This window comes from Trachymyrmex septentrionalis, unplaced genomic scaffold (assembly GCF_001594115.1).
Source record: "Trachymyrmex septentrionalis isolate Tsep2-gDNA-1 unplaced genomic scaffold, Tsep1.0 scaffold40, whole genome shotgun sequence".
Lineage (NCBI taxonomy): Eukaryota > Metazoa > Arthropoda > Insecta > Hymenoptera > Formicidae > Trachymyrmex > Trachymyrmex septentrionalis.
The window spans coordinates 4,487,355-4,504,570 of NW_017305569.1; the positions used below are offsets into that span (position 1 = coordinate 4,487,355).

Below are 17,216 nucleotides of genomic sequence, written 5' to 3' on the forward strand. Positions count from 1 at the left end.
TGAGAGCGAGAGAAAGAGAGAGAGAGAGAGAAAGAGAGAATAAAGAGAGTAAAAAGCGCGGTTGTAATTATTTCTTTTTCTGATCAATGGGGCATGGGGAGGGGCAACGTACCCGGTCGTGCTGCAAGCGCGCTGTGGGCGTCTCTTGTAAAACTCCACTTCGTCCACCGTCCATACGGCCCCTTTCACGTTTTCGACTCGCATGAAACATTTGTGGAGAGACAGGTTGTGTCGCACTGCGTTCTATACAAAATAATACACAGACTAAATAAGCAACGCAAAAAACGAACGAAGCCAACTCAATCACGGTCCCGGTAGTCGGCGAAGGGGGAAAGGATCACGGTCGTTCGTGGCGCGTGTGTGTACGTGTACGTGCGGCTGTATGGTTACGCAGGCGGTAGAGAGTCCTCGACATCGGGTGATGATGACCGATCACGCTGATGAGGCAAGAATGGATGATGATCGTGAGACCGAGGCGCGAGGTTGCTAAGTGAGACGTGCGATATTGTGCGTGTGCCGTATGATTTGTCGAGGTGCCAAGGTGCCAACGAGCAGCGTTGCGAACGATCTCGTCGAGTGTTACAACGTAGACACTTTGTGCAGAACTTTGATTAAATATATCTCCTGATACATGTTGTCACTGCAATGACGTATCAATATCTCGAGTTAATATTATGCGAATTTATGTTGCGTTATATGTTTCAAGTTTTCTTAGAGCTCTTTCAAATGAAGTATTTATAACGAAGTTCTCAATATATTTTTAACTACTGGCTCTGATAGGATTATAATTTGTCGCGGTGATAGTAGAGAGGTATATGAATAGAATGAAACAAAATTTATCTGCCGCTAAATACTGAAATAACGTATTTATCATGTTTTTACCGAGATACTCAAATTCATTTATTCATTTGTATTGCCAAAAATACAACGAGCAATAATAATTAAAGAGCTGTAATATAACTTCAATAAAAGTTATTAATTCCACAATGCATGTTTGCTCATTCACTTTATGAATATACTTGAACATTATAGAGAAGGTACACACAATCGAGCGCTCCCGAATATTTTATGACTTGACGTACTTTTGCACAAAATGACAGTTTCAGTCTTATAGTTATGACCTCGATCCATAACCTAGATCTTGTATTTCCTCGTTTTATTGCGATTCAAGTCTTTATAGATAATAATTTTGACCTAGATAAATTTTAGGATGACCTGTTCGGCAACGCTGCTCTTGCGAGCTATGGCAGCCATCTTTGAAGACACGCGAGATGTACACATTTTTATGATATATTTAAAATCAAATATGCCGTATAAATAAATTACGAAAATATTTTCTATCATATATTTATGAAATCTAACATATTAGACGAACAAAAATATTTTCCAAAAAATATATAATACCCGTAGCTTCTATTTTACATTTAAGAAAAATTTTTTCACTAACGTTATATGATGTACAGATTGTATGATGTACAGATTGAGGATATTTCATTTATGCTAGAAAAATTAATTTGATAATTGTTTTATTGTTTTCATTTAAAGATGGCTGCAACAGCTAGCATTCTTGAAGAATACAAGCAAAGCTGCCACCTTAAACTTAAATTTGCACCGTAAATTTAAATATTGCTGTATCGTTTCTATCTTTTTTTGATTTGGGACAGCACATTTCTCAACGACTTAAATTACGCAAATTATGCAGATTAATAAATATTTTTTATGGCGTTCTTAAAAAAGTTGCTTTTACGAACATACGTAAAATAGAGTTTCAAAAATGCTAAGCAAACAAATAAAATAATACAAACTGATATAAGTATAATAAATATCAAGTAAAAGCAGCGCAAATTACTACGCAAGTGCAATAGTATACTGAATTTTAAAAGATATTTATATAAATGCAATTACTCAGTCACAACTGAATTTATTATTTAAAAAAAGAGCCGGGCAAGTCTTCGAGGTGGCAGCCAACAAAGAAAAACAGAAATCGGCATCGCGTTGTGACAAATACAAAACAAAAAATAATATAAAGTCTAGCCAACCGATAATCAGCGATAATTAAATGCGATATCCACCAATAATAATGACGGTGGCGACGATGATCGATGACGATGAGGTCGGTGATGATGATCGCTGTTAGCACAGAAGGAAATCGACAATGAAATCGCGACGTCGAAGGCCGCATGAGGAGGTAACGAACCAAAATATGATTAATCGAAAGAGACACGGTTTGTGGCATTCCTTTATCGTTAATGCACAGCTAGTCATCTAAATCTAGGGGCAACGACAACAATTATTCATGCCGCAGGGCCGAATATAAAATTCGACGAGGCCGCGCGACGCGGCCGTACGATGACGTGTTTGTCGCCATCCGCTATCATCGGCGTGTTGGTTCCTTGGCTCTGCTCCGCTCACGCCTTCTCACTCCTTCCGTTCTCTGCTGCAAACCTGTTTGCGTTTTTTTTTTATGTTTTCATATACACATAACCATGCGAGGCAAAGCGTCATGGCAAACGTCAATTACTTCCACGCACACTCGCACACACGCAAAAACGCACGCGCGCAAACACTCTTGCCAACAAGCGGTTTGTCACGTCGGCTTACAAATCGATCATGAACCATCAGCATGTTATATTCGTTGCCTTCGGATACCTGAGTAGAGAGACGCGAAATATATTAATTTATATTACTGCTCCGCGTTTAATTTTATTCGGTCGATTCATTCCAGATTAAGTAAATAATGATAATCATTCACAAATAATCATTCGAACCGTCATAATTATTTAGAATAAAGTTTATTATAAGTCAGAATAAAGCGATTCATGAGATCTCTACGAAATACCTATATATCTCTACTATTATTTAATATAATACGTTTTCGCAGGTAATACACGATTTCTCATTCAGATACATTGGCAAACGATCATTTTAAACGATAAAATAATTGACGTATGTAATATGTTTATAGGAATGTATAATGCAATAATCGTCTGTAAAGACATTCCAATTCTATTTACTATTGGTTCAGTTATTGGACTATTAGTTTACTATTAATTTAAGAGAATTGCTGTTATTCTGACACGCGATGCTATTGAGTGGTCTGCAAACGAGGGGAAACAAGGAAGAATATAATGACAGATGGCTCATAAATGACTCGTAATATGTCGTATTTCACATGTTACCAGTTTTTCCCCCTTATTCGAGAAAGCAATACAACTATCATTACCAGCTGCTCTGCCCGGCACGTCACTTAGCCTGTTAATCCAAATCAATACATATAATTATCCGAAATTCTCAATAAGCTGTCATCTTTTCTTGTTAAGCGCATTCAGCTTAATACGCTCGTATAAATACAAATTGCGTGATTGTTTTATCCTTGTTTTATCCTTGACTCCCGTTGCACAAACAGATTCGTGCTAACTTCATCCAGTTACAAGAGAGTCACTTCCCCACTTTACTCGTAACTCTCTCGCTATTTAAAGATTACATTTGGAATATACTTCTTCCGGTTTTCTTATGGAGAAATAAAATTGCTATAAAAAGCTTAGAATATTTTATGCCTTGTAAAAATTACTAGCTGCAAGCATGAAAAATTAGAAAAAAGTTCTGATAAGAAAGCTACATTTTGGATATTTCGAATCTCGAAGTCATAAGCTTTTATCTGCTTTTGTTTTTAAATTTCTGTTATCTGTTATTTAATTTTCTCGTTTCGAAACAATTGGATAATTATACTACTAGAATTATAAAATATACCTTCCACGTTGCTGCGTTGCGCCGGAAGTAGCAGAATGTGTTTTGGAACCAGTTGTAAATTTCGTTGAGTGTCAGCTGCTTCTCGGGAGATTCGATGATAGACTATGAAAAGAGCAATATTATAATTATATTAACTTGTTCTATTCTAAGAGGAAAAACATCATGGCTAAGGTACTTAAATGTCCACAAACGAAGAGACTTACGTGTAATATCAGTTCGTATATCGTGCAAAATTTGTACTTTTAGATTATAATATTAAATAATGATTTGAAAATGTTAAAATTCTTTAATAAAATATAATATATAAAATTAATAAGTAAAATAAATTTTATTACACCTAAATAATTATTAAGATATAATGAACTTCAATATAAATATTATTAAATCCGAATAATATTTAACATATTAATTTTAATAAAAAAAGTAAAAATTATTTTTCAGTATATTCTCAAAATTATTAAAATAATCACGATAATGAGTATGTAAGCATTCAAATTGTTTTATGTTGTTAAAGAAAATCCCCACAATGATTTGTTAGAATAATGCGACGCGATGGGAAAATTAATGCAATATCCGGAGAATCTTTCGCCAATTATATTATCTACTCACCTGCCGAATTAAGGATGCATACGTGAACGGTGGTCTGACGTCTGCATTCTTGTAGAATTCCCTATTTCGCTGAATTTCTGAAACCGGACGCAACAAATTTCATTTACCCTATATGTTATTAAAAGTAATAGCAGGTCGAAAGCTAATATTTTTATTACTGATAACAAGTAACTATACTTGTTTAATTATTTTTTTACACAATAAGATCTGAACACAGGGATCACACAAACAAGCAAACATTGTGCTGGTCACGTAAAATTACGATAAAATTTTAAATGACAAAGAGTAAATTAAGCTATGCGTATTTTTACGGTATTTTCGAAAAAACTTAATCGATTTAAATATCTATATTAAATATTAAATAAGCTTTTTATTTAAATATTTGGATTAAATATTAAATAAGTTTGAAAAGTTATAAATATACATTTTGAATTGCATAATAAGAGATATATATCAATTTTATATTTCACATTTTTTATTAAATTATGTTTTTCTAAATTTTCTTTTTTGCTTTTAAATAAATTTCTAAATTTGAAAGTAGCAATTGGTGATAAACTAAATTAAAAACTATATGCAAAATATATATCTAATAATAAGACTTCATAGAAAGAAATCCATAAACCATATGCAAAATATCAATATTTAATTAAAAAACGGATATTCTTCTAAAATAACGATAATTTTTATATCTGCAGAAATATGTGCAGACGCATGCTTTTATAAAAAAAAAATTTCATAAAAATCGGAAGAAGGTAATACAAACATCGAAATTTTTCTTCACATTTAATTTTTTCGGAACTACTCTTTTTAGAGGTGATTGTTTACATTACATTTATTTGCAACATTAAAACTGAAGTTTACGTATTTGTTTGCCAAAAATAAAAGTAGTTCAAACCAAATACATGGATCACCTCTTTCGCGCTTAAAAGAAAAGCAATAAAAAAATTAATTACGGCCAATCAATTTATCCAATCTCAAGTGTTTGCATGGAGTTTTGGAATACTCGCAATTTTAATTATTTTAAGAATTATATTAAAATTAGAAAAATTATTGCTACATAAAAAGAATAATTTTGCTAAAATATTAAAAAATTTAAGTAAATACAGATCTGAAAATAATTTTTTTACTATCAAAATAATTACATAGGAAACTCAAACATGGTGAGCAATGTTGCAAGAAAATTTTTGACATTCTAGCTTGAGTGTCTTACGTAATTATTTTGATAGTCCAACGAAACTATTTTCAGATCTGTATCTAGCTAAATTTTGTTAGATACTTTAGCAAAGTCATTGTTCTGTGAACGTGGAGAGGCAGAGATGAAGACGAAGAAAGGAAGTCAGTGTTCATGCAAGGTGCATCTTTCCGCAAGAAAATTTGTAAGCCACAAAAGGGAATGTGTGGAAAATAGGTTGACAGTACCTTGTTGGACGTCAAGGCCAGCACGCTCCAGCATGTAGGGCAGCCCTACACGGTGGGGAGGGCAGGCAGCACAAGAAATAAGGAAACAATAAAAGCATCGATAAGAAAGAGGTTCGAGCTGGCGGATGAAAGTTTTTTTTTTCATCTCATATAATTTCTTTTCTCATCGCATAAATTTCCTTGCATCCCCTCTCTACACACCTATGCTCGTTTTACGCCGCCAACAAGGTGTTGAACACTGTCGCTTCACGTGACATAGTCGCTACCATAAGTAATCTGTGCGTGTGGTACAATTTACGACAGGAAAAGGCACGAGACCAAGAGAGGACCGTAAAGAGCACTTGCTACAGGATCGGTATTTTTTTTTTTATTTCGTCGGAGTGAATATATTTTTGTGACGAACCTCGAAATGCCAAAAATAATTTCAAAAATATAAATATATAATTATCTTATTACGCAGGATTAAAATGATAAATATGATCTCATAGAACTATACTATTTACAAAGAAAATTAAGAAATATTATTGACATCGTACAATTTTCATTTATCATATTTCTCTCAAATTAATAATGTTTTATAACTTTCATTATAATATCACAGCTATAATATCGTTATTTATTTTCTAGACACACGTCTGTACAATGTATAATTTGAGAAAGATAACTTCTCTTATTAATACTTTAATAAGAGTTGCAGTGCAGAAATTTTTCATAATGGCATTTCGAAGCTCGCGCATCACTCCGAATATGATTTTGTGTTATCGTTACCTTCGTTAATATCTATTCCAGATCTATCGACGGCTACTCTGCGCCTTACAGTGCCCTCGTCATACAGTCCTACGAATAGTATTTAATTTCTGAATTTTCATTTCTTTTGTTTCACCTTTCTTTGAGACGATATTAATCCAGTTCCAAGCTCTCGTATGCATTTCAAGCATAAAAGCTATACGTTCGGAAAATGATTACATCGAAAATATTTTAATTAAAAACATTAAATTTACAAGTTAATAATACGTTCCTATATGTATATATAAATAAAATAAGGTATGAAAATTATACAATAGGAATTAAATTTAAAAAGGGATATATTCAATTAGGAATGAATTAATATCACTAAATTCGATAAATAAATAATATATAGATATATAGTGTATGTATATTTCGCAAATCGCAGTTAATAATATCATTTGGCAAGAAAATTTTAATATACCTATATATTTGTCTCTTTTATTTCTCTTTGCATATGTATATTATATATACATAATTGAATATATATGTATATAACTGAAATTATGTTTTATTAAAATGAATGGTTAATAATTCAATATCCTTTAATGTGTTTTTAATTTCAATTTTTATTATTAATATAAGCGACTAACGAACTATACTATACATTATGCATTGATATTTCGACGTATCAACAATCAATTAACACAGAATCAACCATTTTCCTTGAAACAGATAAAACGGAAGAGCTGTTGCAAAATTGATTTCAAAACAAAATTGACCTTGGTAACGCAAAATGATTCTGGCCCTCATTAGTTCTCGAAGACGCTATCTCAAATCTCACCTGTCAGGCAAGATAATTAGAGATTATGAAATAAAGAGATGACCTTACCTCCTGCCAAAGAAAGCGCTGACTTGTCGCTGATGCGCCGTCTGATTGGACCAGCCATACTCGGCATGCTGCCAGGCATGTTAGGCATGGGAGGTAAACTGGACATATTGGGTATGGTCGGAAGTGGCGGCATCGGGGCACTGCCAACCGACGGAGGCAGCTGAGCACTCGCGGGCGACCTCACGGCAGATACCAGCGCGGACATGGATACTGGTGACACCTGAGAGACTCCAAAGTTAGGTGGCGGTTGACTCATTAGCGCAGTGGAAAAATTTAGCTTTGGTAAATTCGAGCCCGTCTGAAAAAGAGAGTTCCCAAAATTCAAAATGGCAGAAGAGACAAAAGACAGTGATGATACAAGATATAAACAAATCGAATATAAACTGTTGAACTGAGAGATCATTTTAGAACTATAAGTGCAATGAAAGCATTGTAGAGTTAAAAAGATGTTTTTATGTAATTTATGCAGAGCAATTTCCAAAGTTTGATTAACTAATTTTTCATAAACTCAGAAAAATTTAAAACTCTACGGTTGTAACTTTTGAAATCATTGTACGCAAGATTTGTCTTCTGATAACAAAGAAATATCTCATTACTTTTGCTCCATAAATTTCATGATAAATGTAATGTACATATTAAAGCACTTGATGCAATATAAATATGAATATCAATAAATGCAGTTGCCATATGGATATCTTATTACATATCATAGTGGCGTATGCGAGCAATCTGATCTTCGTAGCGGAATTACTCACACAGCCGCGTTAAAATAATTAAGCCGTCGACCGTCGAGCGTTGTCGCCGGCGGAGGGCTAATGCGATATTGGTATTCTCTGACTGCCCAACTTGTTAGGGGTTTTAATTAAGGCGATATAAAATTACCGCAGCTCCGATGAATTATTAATGCAAACTTTATGTATAAATTAGCACTCGACTCGGCGGCGCGTTAAAACTGAAACTCGCGTTGTTGTTAGCGAGCCACGAGAAGCTCGTAAAATCTTCCAACGAGCTGGTCTGTCGTGAAAATCCGGCTTTACGATCTCATAGCAATACCACAGCGAAGAAAGTTTACGCATCACAGTTGAACCGTTTTTCTAGATTTAGCTTTCAATATTCCTTCTATAGCGGATCTTTAAGCGTATTATAATCGCGATTTATGATAAAGATTTTCTTTTGTTTCGTGATGTAACAATTAATAATTTTAATTTGTAGCATATTTATGTATAAAATTACTCTCATAATTCTCAACAATAATTAATTTTTTTTATAAAGCTATAAGAAAAGATGACAGTAGTATGCATAAATTGTTTTTGTTAATATAAATTAATATATTTTCGTTAATACAATCGATTGATACAAAAAACTAATCTATTTTATGCTATAATAATGTCGAAAAAATTAAATATCTATTAGGTTGAATCGTAAATAATTTCCGCTTCGGAGAATAAATTGTAATGATACATTTATGCCAATCATCACGTTAATAACTCATTATACTTGACAGGTCAGATCATGTTTGAAGTAAATTTCGCAATCTCATAATAACAGTGATAACATCAGTGTACACATCAAAATAAAGTAATAAATTTCTTAATCCTGAATTGAAAGAAATAAAAATGCATATTCATCATATAATATTATAGGAGGAGAAAATGCGGAGGTAGCTAAAAAAAGTTTGCAGTGTTTATGGCATAACTGATAGGTAAGTACGAAATTGATTAATAAAATTTCATTCTGAAGATATGTACGTCGTTAAAAGATGAACCCAGACAAGGGCGCTCAATAGACTTCGATGCATGGTGCTTTAAAATCATTAGTGGAATACAATTAGTGGAATGGCAACAAATCATTGCAAATAATTGCAAACATATAATTGATTAATTTTTTGTTTTTTATTGAGAAATAAAATTCATACACTAAAACGGAAATTATTTATGACTCAGCTTAATATAATTTTAGCTTTAATACAATGTTTATATAAAGAAATTAAATTGTTACGAAAGAAATTATATTCATCATCGTATTGTTTTCATTATTTTTAATATGGATTAATAATAAATGAATGATTAAATAAAATAGTTCAATAAAATAAAAAAATCTAACCTAAAGAATAAAAATTATGAATATAATAAAGAGAATTTACCGATGACTCCGATGACTTTGGCGGTTCCGGGGAAGCCATTTGTTTTGCCATGTGCAAATGATGCATCATAGCGCCTAGTCGGTCTCGTTCTTTTTGCAACTGAATTTCTAACTGCGACACTACTTGCATCTGGACCCTGGCTTGCGCTGTCGATCGGTCATCCAATGTGTGCTCTGTATTTAAGTGTCTGCAATATTTCAGGATTAATTACGGTTTATTTTAATTCAACATGCTGTAGTTTCAACCCTCTCTCTCTCTCTCTCTCTCTCTCTCTCTCTCTTTCTCTCTCTCTCTCTCTCTCTCTCAATGCAAATATTACAATGTTAATATTAAGAAAATGATGGACAAGATTAAATTATTCATAATATTTTAACATAATAATCATTTATTGATCCTTTTGTTAAATTAAATTAAATAATAAAAAAGAATATAAGTAAAATTATATATAAAATTCAAATAAATTTTCAATTAAATTTATTATCGTTACGTTTATGTTTCATATACACAAAAATTTAATTTTAAATTATTTAATATTTTAGCATAATGTCGTAACGTCGTGGCAGATCTAATAAAGATTTATAACATTAATTTAAAAGCTCTGCAGTCTTTAACTTAATTTGATTTTAAAACCAATGATTAAAAATTAAATAATTTGCAGCCTATGTTTATCAATAAAAAACATGGAAAGGTGAGAAAGATTCGTCAGAATTATCTTGCAAGAGTAGCAAAAAAATCTGCGCGTCAGAAAGCCACGAAAAATCCCGAGCACGTAACGCTTCCATTCTCCGACTACAAGAGCTCAAACCCCCAGGAGACAACAGGACAGAAAATTAAGCTTCGCCGCGTCGTAGGTAGAGGATGGGGGTGCCAACAACGCCAACAAGATTCCGTATTTAAGAATTTCCGTAATCCTTCTTCGTCGACGGAACGGACGGCTGTATCGACGGGAGTGGAAAAGGGTGGCGAGAGGAGCGGATCGGTCGGTTGAAAGAACGAAGATGCGGGAAGGTCGAGGGAGTTTGAACGAACGAACTGGCGGGGGAAAGGGACAGAAAGGGATTAGACTGAGGGGCATAACGATGCGGTCGAATGTCGTGAATATTAATGAGACAAAGGTAATTAGCGTTTTTCTTTTTTTTTTAAGTAACGGCTTGTTTGAGGGGGAGTTTGCACTGAGACGAGCTACGTGATTACGAAGGATCTTTCGGATGGGATGGAGCTACGACGAGCTTGCGGTTGCGGCTCGAAGCCGATGAGCGAAAACGTCTGATGTCAATGAGATATGCTGACACGAGCGATTTTTCTATACTTTCTTTGCCTCATTCTCCCCAATTTAATTACCGACTTTCTTCTATTTCTTCAGTTTCCCGTACACAAGATATTCGCAGTTCCTTTTTTACGTTCACCTATCTGCTTGGAAATCGTTTGTCTCTCTAAAATATATCGCGTTTTTATTTCGATTCGTTATTAATCTGAATCTTTATATTATTAGTAAAAAGTACTAAATATTAAGAAATACTTGCACTCACAAAAATTTATTATTTGATAGCTGGAAGGGAATTTTACTGAATTTGCAATGGAAGTCGGATAACAGATGATCCTTAAATGTCGAAAATACAATTAAGAAAATATATTAAAAAAAATAAATAAATAAATCGAAAAACTTACTTAAGGAATGCTTGATAGTCTTCACAAATTACTTCACAGCCTGGCCACTTGCACACCCCATGGCCATAGAGGGGATGAACCTTGTCATTGCAGGAGGCATCCAGCGGCTTCTCGTCCATCGGTGTTGTACCATTCACCTCGGACCGTCGGCTCGAAGCTATCGAATTCAGAATGCCTGCGATAGTTCGGTAAACGAACGTCGCATTCGCAAAAAAATAAAACATAAGCATGGAGAAATTAGAATACAAAAACGAGCGAGCTTGAGATCAACGGAGAAGCGTGAAACTGTTGTTTTACCGTTCAATCCAGAATTCGATTTCGCCACGTTGGAATTCTGGTGGGATTCCGGTGTATCCGAGGGCTCTGACTTCCATGATGGTAGATTATCACCTGGTGGTAAACCTGCTTAATTTAAAAAAAAGCATCCATTTGAAAATTATTAAGCGAAGAAATAATAATCGCCATAAAAATATATTTCCATAAAAATATATTTATCGTTGAATTTTCGTAATTAAGATAGGAAATCAAAAGAAAATGTAATTGCTTAGAAACATATGTATATCGCATCACATGATCATATCACATGATCATATCAAAAATTTTAATTTAAAAAAAGCTCGTCATCATAAATATTTAAACAGGATAGCTCACCAAATAATCCGTCGTTATTAGTAATCATTTTAATGTTAAAATGACGATAAATAATGCCAGCTTGTTAACCGAGAGATAATAAACAATATTCGCAATAATATTCAGTGCAATCTTGATACAATCACACGTGAAACAAACATGCATGTGAATGAAAGACGAAGCAACGCGTCGACAAGGAGGTAGAATTGAGAATGCTAAGAACAATAAAATTAAAAGCTAAGATAGTTAAATTTTTGAGAAATGAAGAAAATAGAGAGGACATAGTAAGCAGTGGAAATAGGGCCAGTTGCATAGTCGAGAATAATGACTAGATTCATTAGAACTCAATTAGAGAGTTCATGTATGAACTCTCGAATTTGAAGGATCTAACAATGAATCACGGTTGCTATTTCGAATGATCCTTTCGAACATATGTATCATGTACCTATACGTACAAGTATCAGAAAAGGGAACATCGTTGGAGTGAGCACCGGTTTGTAATCGAAACGCTTTTGTGTAAAAGTTTTGTTCAGGATAAAAAACAAGAAAGGGAGACGCAAAGGAGAATGGAAGAAGAGAAGAAGTAAATGAAATTAAAGTAAAGAAAAAAATAAAGAAATAAAGAGACGTAGCGCACAGAGGTTCGAAAGGATTATGCAGGAGATACTGAATCGTTTTAGTTTAAAACTAAAGGGATGCCTCCAGTATCAAAGCTTATCTTTGTCTTTGCATACGTGCTACTGATGACATGTGATTCCTATGACACGAATATGTCACGCGTCGCAGCAAATACACTCATGTGTTCGGTTGCGGCATGTGATTGTCTTGATAACGGATTCCTATGTTTATGCAATGTAACCGTGTTAGAATATGACAATAATACGCGAATTAAAAATATACGTTTACTTAATCCTTTTATCACGAACGTGAACATGCGTTGATAAAAACGTCAATTTCTTGATGATAGAGATATGTACTGATGCAGAACACGTGCAAGATATTAAAACAACAATCTTTACTAACTAACAATAATCTTTGAAAAAGCTGTTCGCACATTCGTAAGATACAAATATCATTTTTTAAGAATTAAAAAAAGTCTTGATCATCTTTTTGAATAATTCTTCGTTTTATATATAAAGAACAGACTTAATCCAATCTAAGATTCTATCTAGATAAGATTTCGTATTTAAAATGTAGCTTAATTATAGACCTGACCTGTTCTAAGTCTAAACGCTTCAAATCTCTCTCTTTTTTCACTGAAGTAATATATTTAATATATAACTATTGATTAAAATGTAAAAGATTAATAATCACTATTATAAAACTTATAGTTTATTTTAATTTCGTTGAATTTCGTATTATATTTCGTTGGGAATATATTTTTAATACACTCTGGATCATTGGAATCACAAATATATCTTATATTCGCACTTTATTAACATCTAACCGTATTTAAAAATTATTTGACTATTAAAGCATACCAAAATATCTTTAATCAAGCACATTAATTTTATTTAAATAAATACCTGAAGAAGGATTATGGCCTTGAAGACTCAATCCTTGCTGCAACAGATACTGCCTTTGTGTAATCTGTAGTTGCTGTATCAGTTGCTGTTGTTGAATCGCTAATTGCTGAAGAGGCGCCGATGCTTTCTTTTTGTCCGCCGTTTGCAATAAATGTGTCTGTTGAAATAAGTTCAGCTGCAATTGTTCCTGTAGTTGTTGCATTGCCTGTTCTAATTGTTTCTTGTTGAGTTCCGCGAGTTGATGCTGATGCTAAAACAAATCAGAAGCCGATATGCAAATGTATAAACTATTTTACATCACTTTACTAGTTCAATGTTGTATATTGACAATTATATTGTATTACATAATCGATGTTACATTAAGCAAATAATTTGATATACATAAATGAACAATGCGATCCTCGACGTGATTATACTGGGAGATCGCGAAGTTAAAGATTCGTTAAAGTAAGGCATTAGATTTATATATACCTATATATATAAAATTTATATATGATCGCTAATGATGGCTCAAAAGTGAGCCGAAACGTTTGAAGCTTTGCAATTGAGTACAATTGATAATAGATTTAAATTGCGTTCTACTAACCGCGCTTAACTCTTATTTGTCCGATATATCCCTTTATTTAATTTTTGATATGTATTTACGAAAAAAAAAGAAAGGGGAAAAAGGAGAAAGAGAACTCCATTATATTTTCATTTTATAAACATTATATTAATTATAGCCTTTCTGCAGAGAGCGTCTCTAATTAAAAAAAAAAGATATAGGTATAATTAATTACAAATCAAATGATATCGTCGACAGTTTATTATTAAACGTCAGGCACAAAAGTGAACATTTCGCTCTCTTGCCAAATTAGTTGGCCGGAATAAAAAGGAGAGGAAAAAAGGGCGGCACTTACGTCTTGGAATGATGAATAAATCACGGGCGCAGATAATTCGCGGCACCAAGGGGGCAAGAAGATAGAGGGCAGTTGATGGGTAGCTCGAAGACAAACAACGAGACACAACGGCTGATGGCGATGCTTAATTGCTTACCTCACCCTCCAGACTAACTCCCTCCGCCTATTTCATTTCTCGGTCTCTCTCGTGCGCCTCGAGGATATTTTAAAACAAACTTCGAGGTACGCACCCTTTATCATATTACTATAAACGAACACTCTGCACGATTAATGGGCGCAAACACGTTCTCGCTAATAAGCATTTTCCATGCTCATGTTAAGCATACGATTTCTTTATATTTTGTATTTACTGTATACTTTATACATTTTTCCCCGCAATAAATCTTGATAACGTTCAAGAAATTTTCTAGCAACGCATATTTATAACAGGACTGGCCTTTAATTTGACCTACAATTAAACTTCATTACACATGGAAAGAACGGTTTTGTGTATCTAAAAATTTAGCTAGATACAGATCTGAAAATAATTTTATCGGGTCTTCAGAATAATTATATAGAGCATTTAAAGGTTGATAATAATACTGCAAAAATTAAGTTAACATTCTAGTAACCAATTTAAGCGTCCTACATAATCATTTTGATGACCCAAAAATTATTTTGATGTCTGTATCTGAATTTTTAGATATTTCAGCAAAACCATTCTTTCCCTGTATCTAACATTTATTCCTCTTTACTAATCCAATTTTATGTGAGCATTAAAAGTTATCGTTACGTGACTTCTGAGAATGATTTCTGAGAGTGATTTCTGAGAAAATGATTGAACAAAAAGAAAATGTTCTCTAATTTGAAGTTCGGCGCATTTCTGTCTCTTCAAAGAATAGTTTCTGCTACAATAAATGACATGGTGCCATGAAAAATATTTGTTGTCGCTTACATTGGTATTTTTGAAAAGGAATATCAGAGTGCTTATTGGATCGTAGGCGCCAGGATAACACTGTGGCTGGATAGCAAAAGTGGTTCGCGCGACGTGTATTGTTATCGTAACGATATAGAAGGGACTACCTGTTTACACAGACCGAGTATCAACCCTCTCGCTATAGCATCGAACTTCCCGGCAGTCCCGTCCGCCGCGAATTGCGCGTATACCGAAATTCAAAACCTCTTTTAAGATTAGCTTCCTCACGAAAGTGTCTTACGTTTCCGTTTCGTTTGTTCAATTAAGAGTTAAATTTAAGATACTATGTCATTAAATTACGATGTTATATTTGCATCACAGAGCGTATTTTGATTGAGTTTTACACGAAATGAAAATATATTATTCGTATAAAAGTTGAGCGTATGAAAGATTTCAGCCGATAACAATTTATCCATCAAGTAAATAACTGTAAAATAGTTATTTTCGTTGAAAGTAGAATAACTTTTTTGTACAAGAGACTTTAATTCGATGACTACTACAATTTCTTAATTGATTAACGTTGTTATTAGACGTTATTAGTGAAATTGTACATTAGTGACACCATACATAATGAATAAATCGATGAAAAGGGTAAAATTGGAAAAACGTTTTAGCTATACCTAATTTATATCGCTATTACTGATTGCTTTGGCGACTAAATTGTTTCTCTTAATGCAATATGAAACCCTTTTTCCTTTTTACCCAATATTTTTATATAACGTAAAAATAAAACAATAAGGAATATCTCAGGAATATTTGTCGCAATAAGTTAAGGTATTAAGTTGCTATTAAAATTATGATAAAAACTGATTAATTTAATTTGAAACTATCAATTTAATTATTATTTCAATGTGATTGCGTTGTAAATTCGACAGTTGGGCGCGCAATTTAAAGAACTAAAAAGATAAGATGTGCATAGAAATGTTATTAAAGAGACTGAGATCTAGTCGCGATCGCTTATGGGTTTCTTTCTTAATTATTTAAATTTCGTATAATAATCTAGATGAACGTATTATTGTTAAAGAATATTTCACTTACGTTCTTTAAAGAAGAGAAGTAACCAAACCGCTCCTGATTAGATGCATGATCGGAAGATGAATCCTGCAATTTAATGTTGTGACTGAAGCAATTGAAAAAATAAAAAACGCGAAAGATGAAAAAATCAAGGTAAAAATTTTATATTGTAAAATAATACACATAAAAACAAAAATGTATATAATGTTAAAACTTGATTGAAAATTAATTAATCATCGATTGATTAATCATGTCTCAAAATTTGAAATACATTGATTAAATATCTACATCGAAGAATGGAATTTACCTGATGGTGTTGCTGTTGCTGTTGCTGCATGTACAACGTGTGCTGCTGCATAAAGGATTGCAGTTGCGTGGGGCTGAGTATGTGTTGCTGCAGCAGTTGTTGCATCTGATGGAGGCCGCTCGCCGAGCTGAGCATCATCTGCGAGGGGGTCTGCGACGGCGGAGCCCCTGGCGGGCCACCGGGTGGCGGACCCTGGGAAGGATTCGGTGGTGAACCCCTCTGTGGGGCTTGCGGGCTTTGATGCGGGCTAGGTTGGGGCCCTGGTGCCCCTGAGCTGGGCTGTTGCGACTGCTGCGTGATGATTGGCTGCTTTTGCTGGGTCATGGGTGCTGGTGTCACTACGTGTCCGGCGGGACTGAGCTTCCCATTGCTTTGGTACTCGATAGTGAGATCCTGCTGCTGCTGTTGCTGCTGTTGATCAGCAACACCGCTGCCGCCGCCGGTCTCCGCTATATTGCTTCTGCCGGAGTCGCGATTGCGGACCGTAGGAAGGCGATCCCTGTCGCGGCACTCGCGGTCCCGCGACGAGAAGACGCTGTCGCGCGATTGCTGTTGCTGCTGCTTCAGGGCTGCAAACAGCGAAGTAGCCTGCAATATGAAAATGGAGATCGAGAGCTCGATCAAAGGCTGTTGCGAGCTGCCTTGTGGAGAAATCATAGTAACTCCGTGTCATGAAAA

At 34.1% G+C, this 17,216-nt stretch overlaps 1 protein-coding gene across 17 annotated transcripts in view; it reads right to left on the reverse strand.

Moving 5' to 3' along the window:
* LOC108751114 (forkhead box protein P1-like) overlaps positions 1 to 17,216 on the reverse strand; it is a 305,487-nt gene that overhangs the window by 8,213 nt on the left and 280,058 nt on the right. For 6 of the 17 annotated variants that reach the window (XM_018491112.1, XM_018491110.1, XM_018491121.1 and 3 more), the window contains 10 exons: positions 16,539 to 17,126; positions 16,256 to 16,318; positions 13,364 to 13,613; positions 11,505 to 11,612; positions 11,208 to 11,382; positions 9,540 to 9,726; positions 7,397 to 7,694; positions 6,547 to 6,615; positions 4,360 to 4,436; positions 3,751 to 3,852 (listed from right to left, as the gene is read on the reverse strand). In XM_018491112.1, the coding sequence (XP_018346614.1) occupies positions 3,751 to 3,852; positions 4,360 to 4,436; positions 6,547 to 6,615; positions 7,397 to 7,694; positions 9,540 to 9,726; positions 11,208 to 11,382; positions 11,505 to 11,612; positions 13,364 to 13,613; positions 16,256 to 16,318; positions 16,539 to 17,126 (1,917 nt within the window). Of the gene's footprint in view, positions 1 to 112; positions 244 to 3,750; positions 3,853 to 4,359; positions 4,437 to 5,778; positions 5,824 to 6,546; positions 6,616 to 7,396; positions 7,695 to 9,539; positions 9,727 to 11,207; positions 11,383 to 11,504; positions 11,613 to 13,363; positions 13,614 to 16,255; positions 16,319 to 16,538; positions 17,127 to 17,216 lie in introns of all 17 variants that reach the window. The other 11 variants (XM_018491116.1, XM_018491115.1, XM_018491123.1 and 8 more) reach the window with 8 other exon arrangements.